Source organism: Emydura macquarii, unplaced genomic scaffold, assembly GCF_026122565.2.
Source record: "Emydura macquarii macquarii isolate MOO-44397 ecotype Brisbane River unplaced genomic scaffold, CSIRO-AGI_Emac_v2 contig_2795, whole genome shotgun sequence".
Lineage (NCBI taxonomy): Eukaryota > Metazoa > Chordata > Testudines > Chelidae > Emydura > Emydura macquarii.
The window spans coordinates 783097-804178 of record NW_027132932.1 but is presented as its reverse complement, the minus strand read 5'-3'; the positions used below and the strand labels follow the sequence as shown (position 1 = coordinate 804178).

At 39.1% G+C, this 21082-nt stretch overlaps 1 protein-coding gene across 6 annotated transcripts in view; it reads left to right on the top strand.

The window, feature by feature from the left end:
- NSD2 (nuclear receptor binding SET domain protein 2) overlaps positions 1 to 21082 on the top strand; it is a 172459-nt gene that overhangs the window by 8993 nt on the left and 142384 nt on the right. For 3 of the 6 annotated variants that reach the window (XR_010923564.1, XM_067567722.1, XM_067567721.1), the window contains exon 2: positions 11429 to 12057. Coding sequence is in view for 5 of the 6 variants with exons in the window: in XM_067567722.1 (XP_067423823.1) it covers positions 11458 to 12057 (600 nt within the window). In the remaining variant the exon portion in view is untranslated. Of the gene's footprint in view, positions 1 to 11428; positions 12058 to 21082 lie in introns of those variants that run through there. The other 3 variants (XM_067567723.1, XM_067567724.1, XM_067567725.1) reach the window with 3 other exon arrangements.

Sequence of the window (21082 nt, the reverse complement as noted above, 5' to 3'; positions counted from 1 at the left end):
ATCCTTGCTATATAAATATCAGAAACAAAGCAATCATTACACTAGTTACCTTTTATTTAAAGAGACATTATACAGGAATATACTCAACTTTCTATTTAACGGGGTGTTACCATATTACAAAATATGTCGTTACAACATCTGTCATTTCTAGTGGCTTTATTACATTGAGTGAAATCCATCCATCCATTTAACAGACCAGGCATGTTTGTCAAATGTTAATACTAAAAAATGATTGGACAGATGTGCTGGGGTTTTTTGCAAGTCAATTTACTTTGTCTGAATATTGAATAAAGGGTAACCAGGAATCTATCCTCTGTTTCTTTTGCTGAGCACATAATTCGTGTGTGAACTTTTCCATTACCACAACCTCCTGTTTTTGTCTTTGTACCATTCCTTTATGGTTGGGCTATTTTTCCTCTCCCAGTGAGAGGCTACTAGTAGTCAAACAGCTCATAGTATCTGCCTTGACAAAGGTAACAAAGAGGACACTGGGAATTATAGACCTGTTAGCCTAACTTGAGTTCCTGGAAAGGTACTGGAACAAATTATCAAACAATCAATTTAAGTAACTAAAGGATAATAGGCTGAAAAGCAATAGCCAGCATGGACTTGTCAAGAACATATCATGCCAAACCAACCTAACTTACTTCACTGACAGGGTTATAGGGTTGGGGGTGGGGAAGCAGTAGATGTGATATGTCATGATTTTGGTTAGGCTTTTGACACAGTCACTCGACATTCTTATAAGCAAACTAGGGAAATGTGAAATAGAGATGAAATTACTACGAGGTGGATGTATAACTGCTTGAAAAACCATACTCAAAGGAGCTATCAGTAGTTTGCTGTCAACTGGAGGACATATCTAGTGGGATCCTGGAGGGGTCTGTCCTATCTTTTACTATTTAGTATCTTCATTAATGACTTGGAGAATGGAATGGAGAATCCACTTACAAAATTTGCAGATGACACCAGGCTGGGAGGAGTTGCTAGCATTATGGAGAACAGGACAAAATTCAAAATGACCTTGATAAATTGAAGCATTGGTTTTAAATCAACAAGATGAAATTCAGTAAAGACAAGTGCAAAGTACTACACTTGAGAAGAAAAAGATCAAATGCACAACTACAAAATGGGGAATATATGGCTAGGCAGCAGTATTGAAGAAAAGGATGTGGGGGCTATAGTGGATCATATATTGAACATGAGTTAACAATGTGATGCAGTTGTGAAAAAAAGGTATTGTATGTAATACATGGAAGGTAATTGTTCCCCTCGTCTTGGCACTGGTGAGGTCTCACTTGGAGTTCTGTCCATTCTGGCCACTACATCACACTTTAAGAAAGATGTCCAGGGAATCCAGAGGAGAGTAACCAAAATGATAAAAGCTTTAGAAACTCTGACCTATAATTAAAAGTTACAAAAACTGGGCATGGCTAGTCTTCAGAAAAAAAACAACTGAGTGGGGATCTGGTAAGGGTTCAAATATGTTAAGGGGTGTTACAAAGAGGACAGTGATCAGTTATTCTTGTGTTCTTTCTACCTTCAGTGGATGCGGAGAAGCAACACAGGAAAGAATTAGGCTAGATATTAGGAATACTTTCTAATCATAAGGGTAGATAAGTAATGGAATAGGTTACCAGAGTAGGTTGTGGAATCCCCGTCATTGGATGTTTTTAAGAACAGGCTGGACAAACACCTGTCAGGGTAGTTTCACTATACTTGATCCTGTCTCGCAGGGAGAGATGGAGTAGATGACCTCTTAAGGTCCTGTCCAGCCCCAGATTTCTATGTTTCACCTTTCACCTGAGGAATTCAAACACGGAAATGGATAAAATTTGTAACTCACAGCACCCTTATGTTGTATATATTATCCCCACTTTATAGATGGGTAGATAAATAGAGGCATAGAAATTAAATGACTCTTGGGACGGTTGCAGAGTTGGAATAGCTAGAACCCATGACCTACTATGGCCATTAGACAATGTTTGCAGTATAAGATAGTAGAAAACGGAAAGTTCTCGTTTTTAAAATGGACTATTACACATTGCTTTTCTTATTGGTTAATATTGGGAAGTTAAGTGTGGCTGTGAATTTGAGTTACTTATGTAAAAACCTACTCTGTTCATGTTAACAAGCTCACAGTCTGATTGAACTTAAGCAATAGTACAAGAACAAGGGGGATAATCAATAAAATTATAAGCAACAGATTTAAAATGGATAAAAGGAAATGTATACATAATGTGTATTTGCCATTGGAACTCCCTGGTACAGGATGTTACTGATGGAAAAAACTTAGATTCCAGAACTAAGTAAATAAAAATGTCATCAGCAGTTGCAAAACAAAACTTACTCTCAGAGCATAAACTCTTAATAGGAATATGATTCTGTATACCTCATGGTATAATATGAAGAATTGGTTGATGGCTTGTGGTGGGGCTTTTGCCTTTTTCTTACCCTTTTTTATGTTTGTCATCAGAGATGGGATTCCTTAATAGATAGATCAGAAAGGTCAATTTCTAGTATGGTAATTGCCACTGCCTTGATCTGCTATACAATGTGTCTTTCAGAATGGGTTTGTCAGCTCAGTGGAATCATCTTGATGGTCACCCCCCGTTAAGTAGCTGTGCACACCTGCTCCTGTTCAGGGTTGTCTGGGCCTGTTTCACTACAATATTAGTTATGTTGGTAAAACCCTGTAGTATGGACATAGCTGTAGTAATATAACTGTGCTTATCCCAGTGTAGTTTATGCCAGATACTGTTATAGGCACAGTTGTACAGTTACAGCTGTGCCCACAGTAAAGGGTGTTTTACCGGTATTATATACTGGCAAAACCTTCCTTGTGCAAAAAAGCCTTTAAACAGCAGCACTACCTTTGGAATCTCTTTTCAGTTGTCTCAGTGGTTTATGCTAGGGTGCTTCTGGCATCTGAGCTCCAATTGAGACAAATCCAATATAAGGGAAGTGTAGGAGGTGGCGTTCCAAGGGGTAGGGAGAAAATCTTTAGCCTCTATTCATCAGCTTACTGAAGGGATTACAGTAGAATGTGTATTATATTCACATGAATATATATTATAGTTAAAATTTTTTGTTCATAGTGGTTGGCCCTTTACTTCGGAGAGAACATCTCCTTGGGAATATTTTAGGATTGTTAGCCCATTTCTGCAGACTTACTGTGTATACTCAACATACTATGAGTTCCAGAGGGGTAGCCATGTCAGTCTTTTTTAGCAAAACAGCGAGAGTTCTGTGGCACCTTAAAGACTAACAAATTTATGTGGACATAAGCTTTCGTGGGCAGAAACATGCGGTTTCTGCCCACGAAAGCTTATGCCCAAATAAATTTGTCTTTAAGGTGCCACAGAACTCTTGCTGTTCAACATACTATGTATACACAGTTTTGTGTTCCTTTGCAGTTTACGCTAGTGTCTTATTTTGGGTCCTTATCACACATTTGGCTTTCCCTCCCCATTTGCCTTTTAGAAATTCCCACGATAATAGCACCAAAGCTTCACACCACTCTGTCTGATCCATTTCCCCCTCTTCCCCCTCCCCCGCCAAAAGAGAGAAAACAAACTACACACAGGCAAATGATAGCAGGAGCAAGGAGGAAACTGGCAAATTTAGTCTTTCATTCTGTTATGCAGGAACAGTGGAAGCAAAGTCCCCATTCTGGTGGATGGGAGAGAATTAGGATGCTGAAAAGGAAAAGTGGCTAGAAGGAAAAAGGGGTGAGGGTATAAGAGGGTGGGAAGAGGTGTGAAAGAGAGACATGGATTAGGCGAAGGAGCTGTACCAATGGGCCAACTAATTTTGAGATTTAACTTGTCTGTCACTCTGAGGACTGATACAAGTCCAATGCAACAGACGCAGCATTCGGACCTCTTGTGGGAGAGAGTACCTCAGTGAGTTAACTAGTGAGTGATCCCTAGACAACTGAAAGAGTCTCATTAGTGGGATGTGTTATCCACTGTGGGTGCCCAAAAATAAGGGAAGTTTCAAGTACAGTCTTGAAAAATGTAGCAGAGACAGTTATTTTGGGAGGTGATGGTGGGGAGAGAGAGGAGACAACCCCTCTCAGGTTTATCAGGTGCTGTACCCTAATAAGAAATCCAGGGTAGTTGCTCTCTTGTTGCTTTGGGTGGACAGGAACTAGGGAAGAAAATGGCATGCTGGTCTTGCTACCAGAGTGTGATGCTTGGATCATGCTGGGTATGCCCACATCTTCAGGGTATGCCTTTTTGTTCAGTGTGACTGTGTGGTCAATTTGAAGTTCCTTTGCTATGCTGGAAAAGAGTAGCCTACTCTCTCCTTACTGCTTGCGTGTGGTGGGGAGGCTCAGGTATCTCCTTATGGGTGTTTAGAGAGGAGATGCGGCCCCTCTTTTCTTTTTCCTTCCACTGTTTTGTGGTCCTCTCCCTGGATTGTGCTCCTACAACTGTTGCTGCCCAAACTCTTTCCTGCCTCTCCAGCAACATGAAGGAGAATCTGATCAGTTTCAATCAAGTGTCCTGTTTTTGAGCAGCAGGAATGAAACTTTTAAGACTTTCTTAAGCAAAGTGAGAAGGGACTGTCCTGATCTTGCAGAGAGATTTAATTTTTCCTATCACACACACAGTTCCAGCTCAACCCCAGTTAGTGGTGTTTTTGTTGCAATTGTTCAGGAAACCTTTGAGCAAAGTAACATTTGATCAGATTTTTGTAATTAACTTTACTGCATCAGAAAAGCGAAGTTGGTACTTGCAGAAGAAACTTTCCCGCTTGCCATCAGTGCTTATTGATTCTGGGAGTTAGTGTGGTCCCGCCTCTCAGCCTAAGGAAATTAAATTTCCAGTTTCTCCTTGCCTTCCATTGAGGGAATAGGTCATGAGTCTCCTGAGTTAGGAGGAAGTCAGAGCACACTTTTTCCCCCCGTTTCTGGACACATCTCTTTTTTATAGCTTCCTTACTTAGGCATGGCTGCTGCTAGTCTACTGAGACATGTAGCTTAGCAGGCCACAGTTCCTTCTCTCCAAGCTAGGCTGCTCACTTTTAAAGGCTGTGTTTCTCCTCTCAAATAGAGAATGGATTCAAACCTTCCACCCCCTCTTTTTTTTTTTTTTTGTTCAGGCAGGGATAAGACACATGTAAACATTTTCTCTTAAATGAAAACATCCCTTCATATTAGGTTTTGAAACTCTGCTTCTTCTTTAAAAGCCAAAAATTGGAGCCAGATCTATATTGCTAGAACTACTTTCAATATTGCTAAGTATATCTTGGCACTTTTGATGAATAATTACTGTATATGTGCATATATTGGCTATTTAAACCCTTTTTAAAAGTACTAAAAGATTTAATCTTTCTATGTAAATGCAAATTATAAAGTGTTTGATAAACTTCAATGTCTTGTGCATTCATAAGATTCAAACAGTTATCATGGTTTTATTTAGATTTTTAAATATAACCTAGCATTGCAGCTCAAATACATTAGTGTTGTGATACCTATGCTGTGGTTGTGGTTCTTGCTTTCAGGTGCCTAGATCTTTCTTAGGATTTAACCCTTGCATTAAAGTTTCCTATGTTCTCAGACAAATGGCACACTTTTTGGATAAAATTTGTTTTAACTGTCCTATCTACCAGTGTGTATCAATGCATTAAAAAACTGAGAGCATGATTTGCATTTAGATAACTAGATTATATTTAAAACCTCAAACTTGCATATATTTAGTACTCAATGGGTCTAATGCTTTTGTCATGACACAGAGAAATTGGCCCAATGTGGAATTTTTCTTGTGCAAAGTACTTTCTCTTGAAGTTGGCAGTAATTTGCCTTCCTAATAAGTGGGGAATGAGGTCCTATGTTAAATATGTCCTGAGCTATACACTTGTGCTGTACTGCAAGACACATGTAAATCTGAATGTCTATTTGGCATCATGATTTTATATACAAGAGAAGGTGAATAAACAAGTGTCCACGATGTTCAAATATAGTATTTAGAAGAAAGTCTTATCCCATCCCTAATCCTTTTATTTACACAAATCATGTATGGATTTATCTAATACTGATCTGAGAACAAGCACAAATTTTGGACGGTCAAAAGATGGACAAAAGAGGAAGAGAAAACTAGGCTCATCTTACGTTTTTCCTCTCAAACTTTTCTTTTTTAAAAAAAAAATCCTACTGCAGTTTGTTGGCTTTTTTTTTTCAATATCAGTGTAAAGCCTGATTTGAAGCTGTTAAAGGTGGTGGTTGCGGATAAATGTTTTTAAAAGTTTAAACACACAGATATGGATATGTAAGGGGAAGGTAATTTTTTGTTCTGTTAATCTCAGAAGGAGTTTTCATGAAACCATAGAGGAAGTTCAAGTGAAGTTTTCTTTTTGATAACTTTCTTCCATTTCCTTCGTTTGGCAGAAAAACAATCCCACTTGGCTAGTTCACAATTTCTGTGACACAGAAAAAGCATCTCTGAGATTGCGGCCACAGTGGTAGAAAGAAATAGTAAATAATACCATATAAATGCTCTTAACAGTCTGGACAGTAAAATATAGGAATGTGTCTTTGACAGGCAGAATAACCATATTTGACACCTGACTTGCTGTCATTTAATAGACCCTCAGCTAGTTAATAAAACTTAAAATATACACAAAATAACATATCCCCATATGTACAAGCATCCCATTAATATAAAGAAACAATATATACAAAGCCCTTGCAAGCACATGCCGTCCCATTAAAATATACCGAGACCTGCCTTTGTCCAAATGCCCCTTAACAAACAAATAAACCAAGCCCCCCCGCCCCCACTTCACTCAAAGAAAGTGGTATAGTCAGAGACCGAAAAATGGGTTCCTGTGAAAATAAGTATCCATTGTTTTCATTCAGCAAACTACTGGGCCCTGGACTTTCTCGTCTTTCCTCCTTACCGATGTAGATGGTGCTTGGTGGGTCAGGATCATATTGAGGTATTAACTTGAGCTCATTAGCTACTATTGGTTTGTTTGTTTGTTTTTTTAAAACCTCTCCAGTCTTCCTTTTCTACCCTATGCAGAGCATTCCAACTTAAAAGTGGGGCGTGTGCCTGTGCTCCTGTTGGAAAATCATGTTGTACAAGCAGAGTGTTGGTAACACTAATCCACTGTATTATATTATATTCTGTAACAATGAAGTATCTCTTTCTGATCATCTCATTTTGTTCAGTATTGTTACTCTCATTCATAACTGTTAAGATCACAGCATTTGTGATTTATCAGCTACTGTCAACCCTCTCCTGTCCATCCTTTTCTTCATCCTCCAAAACAGATTCTGTTGTCACTTCCCTCAACTCTTTGTTCCTGTCTCCCATTGTGCAGTTTGTTTCACTCAGCTCCAGCCCTGGCTTATACCTCAGATCCTGCTTCCTCTATTCCTTAGCTGCTGAAAACCTTTGAAGGGAAACTAGAGACCAAGCAGATGATGAATATGTAATGAGTAAAGTTTTTCTTAAATTTTCTGCCATTTTTCTAACCAGTATTTTTTTCCTCTCTTTTGAGTCCAGTGTTCACATCCTTTACCTATGTTATCTTTTGACTTTCTTCTCTTCAATTTCTATGCCTTTGCTGAGAATCTTAGGGTTTGTCTGCTTGGTGGGATAATGCACACTACAAGGAGGGGATGGGAGATTTCTAAAATGCACTAATGTGTTGTGCATTAATTGGTCTGTGTAGACCCTGTTGGTGCACACTAAAGGTTCCCTGGTGCACTTTAATATGGTGACAGCACTATGTTAAAGCACACTAGGGAACTTGAAGTGCGGAAATGTTCACATGTTAGCGGCTTTGGATATCACACCCATGTAGTGTGCATTACCCCACCATGTAGACATTGACCTTGTTGATGTAGATTTTTTTTGATTATCTGTTGACTCCCCCTCTCCAGCTGACACCCCTAGGAATGGGGACTATCTTAAAGGTAGTCACTCTTCATTTCCAATCCTGCCACCTGCCCCCTTGACTCTGTTCACTTCCAGGTACTTGCCTCCCTTGTTCCTGCCCTGAATCTCTGTCACCCTGAACCTCTTCATGGCCTCTGTCTCCTTTAACTCTTTGTAAAAATGTGCTCTGATTTCCCATATCCCAACCTCCGCCCTTCCCCTCACAAACTGTCCGTGAACCATATGTATGTCTCAAACTACAGTACTGTCTGTCTCCTTCCCATTTGCATCTGAACTGCTTGCAGTGACTTCCGTTCATCTAATTCACCACTGGATCCAATACACACTTTTGGGGCGAAGGCTTACTAGAAAGGCAGGATAGCTTATTTTGATTATTGAAACAATTACCACTCTTCCTAGCTATCTGGTTTTGTAGGTTAAATTGTCCTTTGTCAAATGACTTTCAAGTTTAGAAAAATAAATGAGAACGAGAATCCATATTTTGTTAAAAGAAAAATGTTAATGAATTAGTAATGAGAACAAACACAACAGAGTTAAAGAATACAATGCAATAAGCTACATGGTTGTTGATCAAATGTTCAATTAGCCACCAGAGGGAGCCCTCAACTTTATGAAGGTCACTGTATGTGGCAGGTTTTCAGAGACTTTTTTTGTATGCAAGGCAATTTAGATGTTTAAAATGAACCTCTGGCTTTTGTGCTATAAAATTGTACAAAGAATTTGGGTGGGAAGTGCAAAATTAATAATTCATTTATCACTTATATTAAAAATAAGTGCTCAAAAAGCAAGTATTGTGGTCGCAGCAATAACTTTAGATTTAATAGTTTATTCTATGATGGTTATGTTTTCTGATGTAGTTTGGCTGGAATCACTATTTCTTGTGGGAATAATTCATGCTAAAAATTCCATTGAATCTGAGTATGAAACACTGGAATTTACTAATACATTAATTAGGTTTTTGGTTTCTTTTTTCTGTCAAAAGTGGAATCATCATTTTTAGAGGAGAGCTTCAGAGGTTGTGTGGTGGTTTTTTTTTTTTACAAATTGCCTATACTGTTACTGTCTTTAAATTTGCTTCCTCTCCACTGAGTGCTTGCAGCAGTATTAATCATTCTAATAATTTATCAGGTACTAAACTTGTTCACAGTAGTGATTTCAAAATTGTAGTCAGTTTCAAACACCTTCCAATGATATCATTTGAAATCGTGCTTCTATAGAGAAGCACTCTAGTGATACGAATTGATGTGTAACTTTAGACTGTGTCACTTGGAGCCGTACAGTGAGAGAGGTTATGGATTATGAAATGGGATGAAAACTTCCCTGAAGTTAGTTAAACGTAACCTCCCGATTAATATAATTATTTGAAAATCTTCACATGTGGAGTGTGGGTTTTGTTGTTGTTGTTGTTTTTCAAACCTTAAAAATTCTGTCACCATCCAAATCTCTGATTCTCACATCAGTCTCTTTCATCTTCCGGACAATACTTCTTGGGTGTCCCATTACCACCTTATTTACAACCAGAATTTGTCATTTTGGATCATGCAGTCCATCTAGTTCTTTGACTATAGCAGTAGAACAACGACTGTTTAAGTAGGCATAATCACAATGGATTATCTGTACCTTGGATTTATTTGAGAACACTACAGCTTTTTAAAAAAAGATGTTTAGATACAAGAAACGGCATTCTTTGTGTAGCCTAAATTATCTATGCAAAAGGTCTCTAGTCCTTACTGTCTTTATTTTTGCTAACACTGGTATAATGCTGAGGGAATCTGACATCTAAAACTAATAAAACAGTAAAAATGTGACTTCAGCTACACATGTAGCTGGTCAAACATCCCATAAGGACAAGGTTTAGAGAAACTGTTACTTGATATCTTAAACTTTTGTTTCTGGGAATAGCTAGCTCTGGAGCACACGAGAGGAGAGGTTGTTCCCAATCCTAAGTAACATAAAGGAATTCAAGAAGTAGCAGGCTAAAGCACTAAGTAATAGTGACCTCAGTATAACTCAGTTCAACATCTTTTGGGGAAGAAATCCTACCAAAACTAGTGCTATGGCACTGAATGTCATAAAGAAGGTATCAGCTGTCATGCATAAATCCGTCATTAGTTGTTAGGGGTTTGGACAAAAGTACTCTGGCAGATAGCTTGGTCAGTGGTTGCTCATTATGGGTTTTCTTGCATCTTCTTTTAAAGTATCTTATACTGGCCTAGATGGATATGATGTGGATCTGATCTGATACGGCAGGTTCCTGTTTGATTTGTCAGCAGAACTTGGTTACCTTGTGCATAGATGTTCTAATTCCATTCATCCTGAATTCATAGCTATGTTGTACTTGGCCGGTATTAATTTATATATGAATCTGTAATTAGAATGCAGATCTTGGTCCAGCTTACTTTAAGCTATGGTGTATGTATGCATATAGAGGTTAATAATACAATAAAAATATCTATTTCCCACTGTTTCTCGCTCTCTTTCTAGAGAAGAAAGTAAAGCCAGTGCAGATGGACTTCTTTGCTTGATAACTTTTTGTTCGAAAATGTAGGGTTTTTAACACTAAAATGTGCTGGTTTTCTTGTTTAAATTAATTTTAAAAACATGACTAGATCAGATTATGCATCTGAAACTGCATTTGTGTTTAAAATTATTAATTGTTTGGGAATAATGGATGTTACAGAATCATAATAAAAAACCTCATTTTAGCTACAGGTTGCTGGTTTAAATTTTGCAGTTTGGCCATTGGACCGAGGGAAGTTTATTTTATTGGCGTCTGTCCAGTTCCTACTGGACAACTACCCACATGATAAAACCATCGCCATAAATGGAATTAACTACTGACAGTTTTAGCAAAGAAACAGATGGTAAAGCAAGAAGACTGGTCTACACTTTTCCCCCAGAGGGTGGTGTTTTGATGGTAGCATTGGCCACCATTTGTAGTGTAGTGTGAAGTTTATCCTGCCACTACTCATAGTGTATCTATTTTGTGAATATACAGGGAACTTCAGTCTATGGGACTTTTTTTAATCTGACATACTTTATTAGAACTAAACAATTTTATATGGTTTTGTTACTAATACCATGTTATGTCTAAAACTTTCCTCTTTACGCACTCTTTACATTGTTTTTTGAGGTAAATGGAACTGCTTGTGTAAATTATGTGGGAAGGATTTGGGCTGTACATGATTAAAATGAATATTCTAAAATCAGTCTTTCTATTTGGACTTTGCTAGAGTATGTTTAGTGAAATTAGAGTGATTTATTGTCAATTAGTACTTGTTAGAATTTTTGCTTCTTATGTATTGGCAATAAGTAACACATTGCAATGCTTAGGTTGCAGATTCTGTAGACCGAACGTATGTTTTTAAAAAAAAAAAAAATTATTTAAAAAATATTTTGGAGATTAAAACCTAAGAGGCAGCTTTAACCAGCCCCTAAAAATGAAAATTATTTTGTTGTAGACTTCCATCTCTCTGTATTTACATTTTTGTTTGTTTGTTTTTGTTTTAATACAGCAGTGTAAGACTGGAAACATCTGGGCTGAATGGACTTTAGCATCAAAAGAAGTTCTCCACTGTTAACTCGAAAAATTGTTAACCACATCAAAATGAAGCAGGTACCGGAGATCCTTGGGAACGCCAATGGGAAAACACAGAATTGCGAAGTGAATCGTGAGTGTTCTGTCTACTTAGGCAAAGCACAACTTTCTGCCACTCTACAGGAGGGTGTCATGCAAAAATATAATGGCCATGATGCTCTTCCATTTATTCCAGCCGATAAATTGAAAGATCTAACTTCTCGTGTGTTTAATGGGGAGTCCGGGGCACAAGATGCCAAGTTGCGCTTTGAGCCTCAGGAAATAAAAGGAGTTGGAACACCACCCAACACTACTCCTATCAAGAACGGCTCTCCAGAGATTAAGCTGAAAATCACTAAAACCTACATGAATGGAAAGCCTCTTTTTGAATCTTCCATTTGTGGAGACAGTGGAGCAGCTATGTCCCAGTCAGAGGAAAATGAACAAAAACCAGCAAACAAGGAGAGGAGAAATAGAAAAAGAAGCATAAAATATGACTCCTTACTTGAGCAGGGTCTTGTTGAAGCAGCGTTAGTATCAAAGACTTCAAGCCCCTCTGAAAAGAAGGTAGTAAATCTTTTTTTAATTATTTTTGCCACTAGCCTTGTATGTTAATCAGATTACTGCCACTTGACCTGTGATCATACCAGATTTTTTTTTAATTTCAAGTATTTGGGTATGCACCTTCCTCCAAACAAGTGAGTCCTGTTGGTGTTCTTAAATCCACAGCCATTTAAATCTTTGGACCATCATACTCTGCTGAGTTCCTAATACCCCGAATGTTTTCTGGCCATAAATCTTATGTTTCCCTGGGCTTCAAATGAAGTTGAATTACTTCAAGACAAATGGCTAGAGTTGCTTCATTGTCTGGCTGTTGAGTTGATTGCATAATCATAACTTTTGCATATTAAACTTCAGCACATAACCCCTATGATATATAAAAAATGTAGCCACAACATAACTGTTTAATTTCTGATTTTAAGTTATCTATATTTAAAACAACTAAATAAATAGGTATTGAGTCATGTTACGTGTGCACATCAAAGATCTCCATGGTTTTTTTTTTAAACTTAATTTATTATTTCTATTTTTTTAATGCGAACAGTAATGCTTGTTTACATACAATTCGTTTTGTTCTGTTTTCAAAGTGAGAAGTGAGGATACAGCTTCATTTTATTATTTATTCCCATTGTGAGAAGAGAACCTGTTCTCATCACTCTCATAAGAGGAAAGTATCCTGACAATACAAGTTCCTTATGTGTATATTATTTATCAGCATTCAGTGGCTAATTTAGAGAGAAATCTAGACACATTTATTAGCAGGATGGCCAAAAGAAAGATGCTACTCTGATAAAAATAACTTTTTTCAATTAGAATTATAAAATTAAATAATTATTTATTAACACTTCTTCACAGTCATTATCAAGTCATGTTTGGATCCTCTTTGTTTTCATCCTGGGTTTAAATCTGACTTTATTTAAATAAACTTTTCCATTTTGTATCCTCAAGATTATTACATTTAAAACCATGAAAAGATTTGCAAGTAATTTTTTGATGTTCTTATCAGTTTGACCACTTTCATAAGTATTTAGAAATGTTACTCACTTTCATCTAAGAAATTTTAGATCTAATATACAGGACGAATAATAAACATTAGTGCTAAAACGTTTCTAAGAATTTTTGCTGACCAAAAAACATAAAATAGCTTCACACGCAAGTGTTGTACAAGGAAGTATATAAATGTAGCTAAATCTATCAAGTTAAGACTTGTAAATTCGGAGACTTAAGACTTTAAATTGAAATGTTACGTTCTCCAAGGTACTACGTTAAAATGATCTCATTAAAAAGTTATTTTCACTTACAGAAAATACATACAATGGTAAAGTAAGGCCATGATCAGTATCTAAGAATTAAGCATAAAAGTGAGCACTGAATGCAATCTTACTACAGTGGAAGTTAATATTTGACTTCTTGGCACAGTGATCTCCATGGCTGATCGGCACAGTGGCTCATGAGCCACTGATGGCTTTGATGTTATAGAAGTAGATTTGCGGACCACCTGAACATGTTCAACAAGCATCTCTGTCTAAGAGAACCAAAAAATTTAACATTTTTCTAGTTGTAGCAGAGAGTTTGTTTGTCCAACTGATCACTTTTGTATAAACCATTTTCACACAACACAGCAGCTTTGTGTATGTCAACTTTAAATTTGGTCACTAGACCATGTCCCCTGCAGATTTGATCTCAAGTGATCCATTCATCACATTTGTACATGTCATCAAAATTTGAGGAAGCAAAGCCAAGAGAACAACCGAACTGTAAAGTGACTTCAAGAGATTAGAGAGCTTCAGGCAAAAAGGAGCAGAATACTTCAACTGGCTGGAATGGTTGCATAGAGGAGAGGCACCTCATACAGTTGGGCCCAAAGTCCCTTTTTTACTTAAATCTTCACTGTCCAAAGTTTCCATATTTAATAAGCTGCCAATTAAATGTGCTGTTCACCCCTTCTTCCAGATAATTTAATAAAGATGTCCTTTAAGGTACTGAAGAAATGAGTGTTTGCCCAGTTTTCTTGAACATCAACATTCTTCCTTCTGACCTCTCAGAATCCAGTGTGTTACTGTTGGTTATAGCATGATTCCTTTTAAAATATATATGATCTATGATTCATAGTTCTGCTGTCCCATCATAGATTCTTAGTTCTTCAAGTATTGGATCCATTATTTTATTAGGAACTGATATTAGATTTTTTGAGTAGTTAAATGTCAGTTATGCCCTTTGAAAAAATTTTTAAAGAATGTTATATTTCCTTTTGTCCCAGTCTGGTACCACCAGATTCCTGCCACAATTTTCCTTATATTAAAAAAGACAGTGGTTCAGTAAGTTAGCTAGCTAATACCCGTAATACCTTATGTTTCATAGAGGTTCTCAAACTTCTTTTCAGAATGTGTGCTTTTTCAATTCACATTTGCGATCCCATATCCTGTCATATTTGCAACCCGGTAACATCCTTGTATCAACCACAGCAATTGTTGTCATCATGTCAAAAGTAACATTAGAAAAGGATTACCTTAAAATCAACTAAAAATGCAGTGTAGCAGATTTGAACAAGAGGAGCCAGCCCCATGTGGTCAAATGGCTTTTGTGGATCACCAGGAATGGCTCCACAGGCCACTGTTGGTCTGGAGATCACAGATTGGGAGCAACTGATGTAGACCTCACAATGAGTATATATTCAAATTTTCCATGTATTCCCTTACCTGCTTATAAAGAGCTATATTGGACTTCTATAGTTTAATTACTCAATGTCTGTACAGTACTTTTGAAAAAGTAAAGTGCTAGGTAAGTGCTGCATCTTGTTGTGTGGAAGGTCTTGGAGGAAACAAATTTAACTGCTAAGAAATTACTCTGTCTGGTGTTGCCCAGATAAAAGGGGCCTTGAAAAGCAGTTCTTCCCAACAACTACTTATTGACTACCATTCAGAAGGCAGCATCAAAGCATCATAAAAGCAACAAGGCAGATCTCATCATGGTGTAAATTGGGGTAACACCATTTACTTCAATGGAGGTATTCCAGTTTACATGAGCTGAGGATTTGGCACAGAGTGTTTATGTAAGATGATGTATCATGCATATGAAAAGGTCAAATGACTGCTTTGTGGAATTTGTGGAGAGGCTTCTGATCTCTTCACTGATGCTGTGGTCTACCCCCTATTAGAGTGCACCTTTTCTGCTCCAGAGTGTTTAAGACTCTGGGCCAGAGGTGGCCAAACTTATTGAGTCTCTGAGCCACATGCAACAATCTTCAGAAGTTTGATAGCTGGGGCACACCTGCCAGGCCTTAGGGCTTCAGCCCTGTGGTGGGGCTCAGGGCTTCTGCTTTGTGCGGCGTACCTGCCAGGGCTTGGGGATACTGCCCTGTCGGGCATGTCTTGTCTGCTGAAGCCCTGAGTCCCAGCAGGCGCCACCCATGGTGTAGAAGCCCCAAGAACCTCCTCCCTGCAGTGCTGAAGCCCCAGCAGGCGTGCCCCATTGTGCAGAAGCCCCAAGCCTTGGTGGGTGTCTCCTAGGGACAGAAGCACCTAGCCCCACCACGGGGCTGAAGCCCCAAACTCCCCACCCTAGTCTGGTAGGTGGAGAACAGAGAGGTATAGAGGGCTCCGCGAGCCACACTTTAACTGTAAAAGAGCCACATGTGGCTCCTGAGCCACAGTTTGGCCACCCCTGCTCTAGGCATCTCTAATAACGTTCTACTAAATAATTTGCTTTCCTCAAGACTCCCAAGCCTTTCTTGGTGGTTCCCAAGAAAAGCAACCTCTTTAAATAAACCTTCAGTGTGCTTTTTTTATACTGTGGCTATGCAACGTCTTATAATTTTGAGGATTCAGGCACAAAGTGGATATGGTTACTTCCTGATTTAGGTGGAACTGAAACAACAGCGTAGATAGGAAGTTAGTTCTAATGCCATCTTATCTTAATAGAAAAGCCATCTTGACTGTCAAAACCTGTAGAAAATTTTCCTGAAAAGCTTTGAAAAGCAATTCTTTTAGTGCATTTAGGACTTCACTGAGATTGCAGGAGAAGAACAGAGTCTTGAGTTTTATCTTTAACTTGTTGACAATTCTTTGTAAAAAATAAATAAAACCAATATTACTTTGTGGTTCTTGGTAGACCACTAACCTGTCTTCTTTTAATACTCCAGCTTAGGTCCGTAAAGCCTTAGGGAACAGATAGTTTTTTAAATACAACCACACTTATAGGAATGTGAGAATATCCATAGCTCTATGAGAAATAAATCTTTTAACTACTTAATCTTGGCACCAGCCTGAGAAGGTACCCCATTTTCTGCAGCATTAAGTGGTCCACCTCTTTAGTCTGCTACAAAGTGACAATTACACTACTTGCATAGGCACTCTTCTTTAAATGAAACATTTCATACAAGTGGCTGATGTGCACAATGGGGCCTCTTGCCTCACATCTATTCTAATGAGCATATGAAGGAATGGGACAACTGCCAGCTCCAGTAATTCTTTCTGCTATGTTATTAAGCACCACTAGGATGATCATTGATAAGACATTTGTTTGAGGAAAAATCTAAGCCAGCAGGAAATCCCAGGGTTGTGATCTGCATCTATTAGGCTGTTTGCCCTTGAGGCTTTCAGATCCCTGTGGAAAAGTCCCAAACCTCTGACATCAGTTGAAATAGTCTGTGATTGTGTCCTTATTTTCTGTTGTGTGACTGACTGTGACTCTGCTGGAATAGTGGCAATGTTTCATGTGTAAGAAAACCTGAAATTTTCATAGATTTCTAAGGCCAGAAGGGACCATTTTGATAATCTAATCTGCCCTCCTCTACAGCATAGGCCATAGAACTTCTCCAAAATAATTCCTAAACCAGTTCTTTAAAAAAATAAAATAAACCAGGGTTGGTTTAAATATGGCCAGTGATGGAGAATCAACCACGACCCTTGGTAAATTGTTTCAATGATTAATACTCATGGTCAAAAATGTATGCCTTATTTCCTGTCTGAATTTATCTAGCTTCAACTTCCAGCCATTGGATCATGCTATACCTTTCTCTGCTAGATTTAAGAGCCCATTATTAAATATTTGCTCCCCATCTAGGTACTTATAGATTGTAATTGTCACACCTTAGCCTTCTTTTGTTAAGGGCTAGTTTACACTTACCGCGTGTTTTGGTGGCAGTCGACGGAGTTATGCAAACTACGCAGAGTAGTTTGCGTAACTCACATCGACTGCTCTGCTTCCCTTCTGCGCGCTGTTTACACTGCGCTGAGCAATCGACGCAGCGCTACGCTTTTTGAGGGGGTGGATTTACTCAGCTGACTTCCTGATCGATTGAGCGGAAAGATCGATCTGGCAGCGGCGAATTTGCTGCCGTCAGTATAAACGCCTCCTAAGCTACATAGATAGACTCAAGGAGCTCAATTAGTAAGATGTACTATTTTGTAATGCCCTTGCTTCTGGTGCTTTCCTGATTAGGTAGGGCATAGTAATGACATCAGCCATCTGTAGTTACTGACCATGTGGAACAGAACTGAGATTTTAGTGTAGACAAGGTTCAATGAATTCTTTCACCTGTAAGTACTGCCAGGCTAGATAGACTCTTGCAATTGAATTTCAGCTCCTTTGATTCAAGATAAACACTTCCTGCTCTGGTGTCACATGTGAAATCCACTTAGAGCAGATTTTGGATGTTAGGGAGCATTTCAAACAAAATATCTGTGGCAGCATACATGTAGAACACACCAATCATCAGCCATATATAGCATGGGAAATAAAATCTCAGCTCTTACTCCAAATTCCCCATCTCAAGTTTTTATCACAGAATTAAGGGCAAATTTTCTTTTGTTCAGTAGTAGTTGACTAACAATTAAAAGAAAGGTTTGGTTCCATCCAGGAGTGGCTCAGACCTGTAAGCCACTGTTACATTTCTCCTGATTTGTTAACTTGCCCTCGTTCTCCCTGGAAGCTGAGAGGATGATATAATTTGGTTCTTTCTCAGAATTCTCTCATATCCATCTGTAACAATATGAAAAGGTCTTATTGGCATAGAGCTATTTCCAGTACTACAGATACTTTGAAAATGTGATAGTTTGGTTGGTTCTTGGGTTGGAAGAGTTTGTATAGATTTACTCACACTGTTCAATGCAGTTTCTCAGTGGATTGCTGCTGCCACACCTCCACCCCTGAGTGGCAAAGGTGTAGCTTTCTGTGAGGAGGCACTTACTTCATATTTTCAAGCTTAACCATGCAGTCTGTAGAAAGTCTGAAACAATACTTCTGAAGTGTAAACTGTTCTATTCCTTTCATTGGGTGGTAACTTAGATGCCAGCGATGGTACTTGAAATGTTAACATTGTTACCTGTTTTGATGAATAGTGAAATAGTTAAGAGGAAGTATATTATATGGATTTACACAATCTACTGTGAGTGACTGCTCATTTTGTGTGGGCCTTTAAGAACACACAGAGAAAGATTTGGGCTGAGTGCAATAGATTTAATTTTCTTGAAGAGGGGCTCAGCTTTCAAAAGTTTGAGAAATTCTGGTTTAGTGAATATATTGTGGTAACTCTTACTTGTTTTTGTGAATGCATCTAAAGATTGTTCATCTAGTAGGCTTATTTTATAGAAATTATGCTGCCTGAATGGGGTTGGATTTTGGTTTTTCTGGAGTCCTTCATTTTGACTAGAAATGGTCAGTACAAAATAGCATTAATAACAACTTCACTAAGCTCTGAATCATAGAACGATAGATGATTAGGGTTGGAAGGGACCTCAGGAAGTCATCTAGTCCAACCCCTGGCTCAAAGCAGGTCAAACCCTAACTAAATCATCTCAGCCAGGGTTTGTCAAGCTGCACCTTAAAAACCTCTAAGGATGAAGATTCCTCCACCTCCCTAGGTAACCCATTCAAGTGCTTCACCACCCTTCTAGTGAAAAAGATTTTCCTAATATCCAATAGACCTTCCCCACTGCAACTTGAGACCATTGCTTCTGCCATCTACTACTACTGAGAACAACCTAGCTCCATTCTCTTGGAACTCTCTTTGAGGTAGTTAAAGGCTGCTATCAAATCCTCCCTCATTCTTCTCTTCTGCAGACTAAACAAGCCTAGTTCCCTCAGCCTCTCCTCATAAGTCATGTGCTCCAGCCCCCTAACCATTTTTTTGCCCTCTGCTGGACTTTCTTCAGTTTGTCCACATGCTTCCTGTAGTGGGGGGCCCAAAACTGGACACAGTACTCCAAATGCGGCTTCACCAATGCCAAATAGAGGGGAATAATCACTTCCCTCGATCTGCTGGCAGTGCTCCTACTAATGCATTCCAATTAGCCGTTAGCCTTCTTGGCAACAAGGACACACTATTGACTCATATCCAGCTGTTATCCACTGTAACTTCCAGGTCCTTTTCTGCAAAACTGCTGCCTAGTCAGTCGGTCTGCAGTCTGTAGTAGTGCATGGGATTCTTCCATCCTAAGTGTGGAACTTTGCACTTGTCCTTGTTGAACCTCATCAGATTTCTTTGGCCCAATCCTCTAACTTGTCTAGGTCACTCTGTACCCTACCCCTACCCTCCAGCATATCTACCACTCCCCCCAGCTTAGTGTCATCTGCAAACTTGCTGAGGGTACAATCCATCCCATCCTCTATATCATTAATGAAGATGTTGAACAAAACTGGCCCCAGCACTGACCCTTGGGGCACTCCGCTCGTTCCCGGCTGCCAAGTAGACATTGAGCCATTGATCACTACTCATTGAGCCCAATGATCTAGCGAGCTTTCTATCCATCTTATAGTTTATTCATCCTACCCATACTTCTTTAACTTGTGATAAGAATACAGTAGGAGACTGTATCAAAGCTTTGCTAAAGGTTAAGGTATATCACATCCACCGCTTTCCCCACATTCACAGAGCCACTCAGATTGGTCAGGCAAGACTTGCCTTTGGTGTATCCATGCTGACTCTTCCTGATCACCTTTCTCTCTTCCAAGTGCCTCAAAATGCATTCCATTTCTTGTAAGCTTCCTTTTTTGTGTTTAAGCTCATCGAAGACTTCTTTGTTAAGCCAAGCTGGTCACCTGTCATATTTGCTATTCTTTCTGCAAATCAGAGTGGTTTGTTCCTGCACCCTCATTAAGGTTTCTTTAAAATACAGCCTGTTCTCTTGGATTCCTTTCCCCCTCATTTTAGTGTCCCAGGGGATCCTGCCCATTAGCTTCCTGAGGGAGTCAGAGTCTGCTTTTCTGAAGTCCAAGGGTCTGTGTTCTGCTGTTCTCCTTCTTCCTTTTGTAAGGATCCTGAACTTTACCGTCTCATGGTCACTGCAGCCCAGGTTACCACCCACTTCTACTTCCCTTACCAGTTCTTCCCTGTTTGTGAGCAGCAAGGCAAGAGGAGCAAGGCCCCTAGTAGGTTCCTCCAGAACTTGCACCAGGAGATTGTCCCCAACACTCTCCATAAACTTTCTGTCTTATCTGTGCACTTTTCTCCCAGCAGATGTCAGGGTGATTTGAAGTCCCCCCATGAGACCTAGGTCCTGTGATCTGGAAACTTTCACTAGTTGTCTGAAAAAAGCCTCATCTATCTCATCCTCCTGGTCTGGTAGTCTATTACAGATGCCCACCACGACATCACCCTTGTTGCTCTCATCTCTAAACTTAACCTAGAGACTCTCAACAGGCTTTTCTCCAGTTTCATACTGGAGCTCTGAATAATCATATTTCTCTCTTACATACAGTGCAACTCCTCCACCTTTTCTCCCCTGCCTGTCCTTCCTGAACAGTTTATACCCATGACAGTGCTCCAATTGTGTGAATTACTCCACCAAGTCTAAGTTATTCCAATCACATTATAGTTCCGTGACTGTGTCAGGACTTCCAGTTCCTCCTGCTTGTTTCTCAGGCTTCTTGCGTTCATGTACAGGCACCTAAGATAACTAGCTAATTAATTGCCCTATTTTCTTAGTACGAATCAGAAGGTTTTCCCTGTTGCACCGTCCTTCTTGCGCTTCCTCCTGATATCCCACTTCGCCACTTACCTCTAGGCTTAGGTCCCCCAGCAAACCTAGTT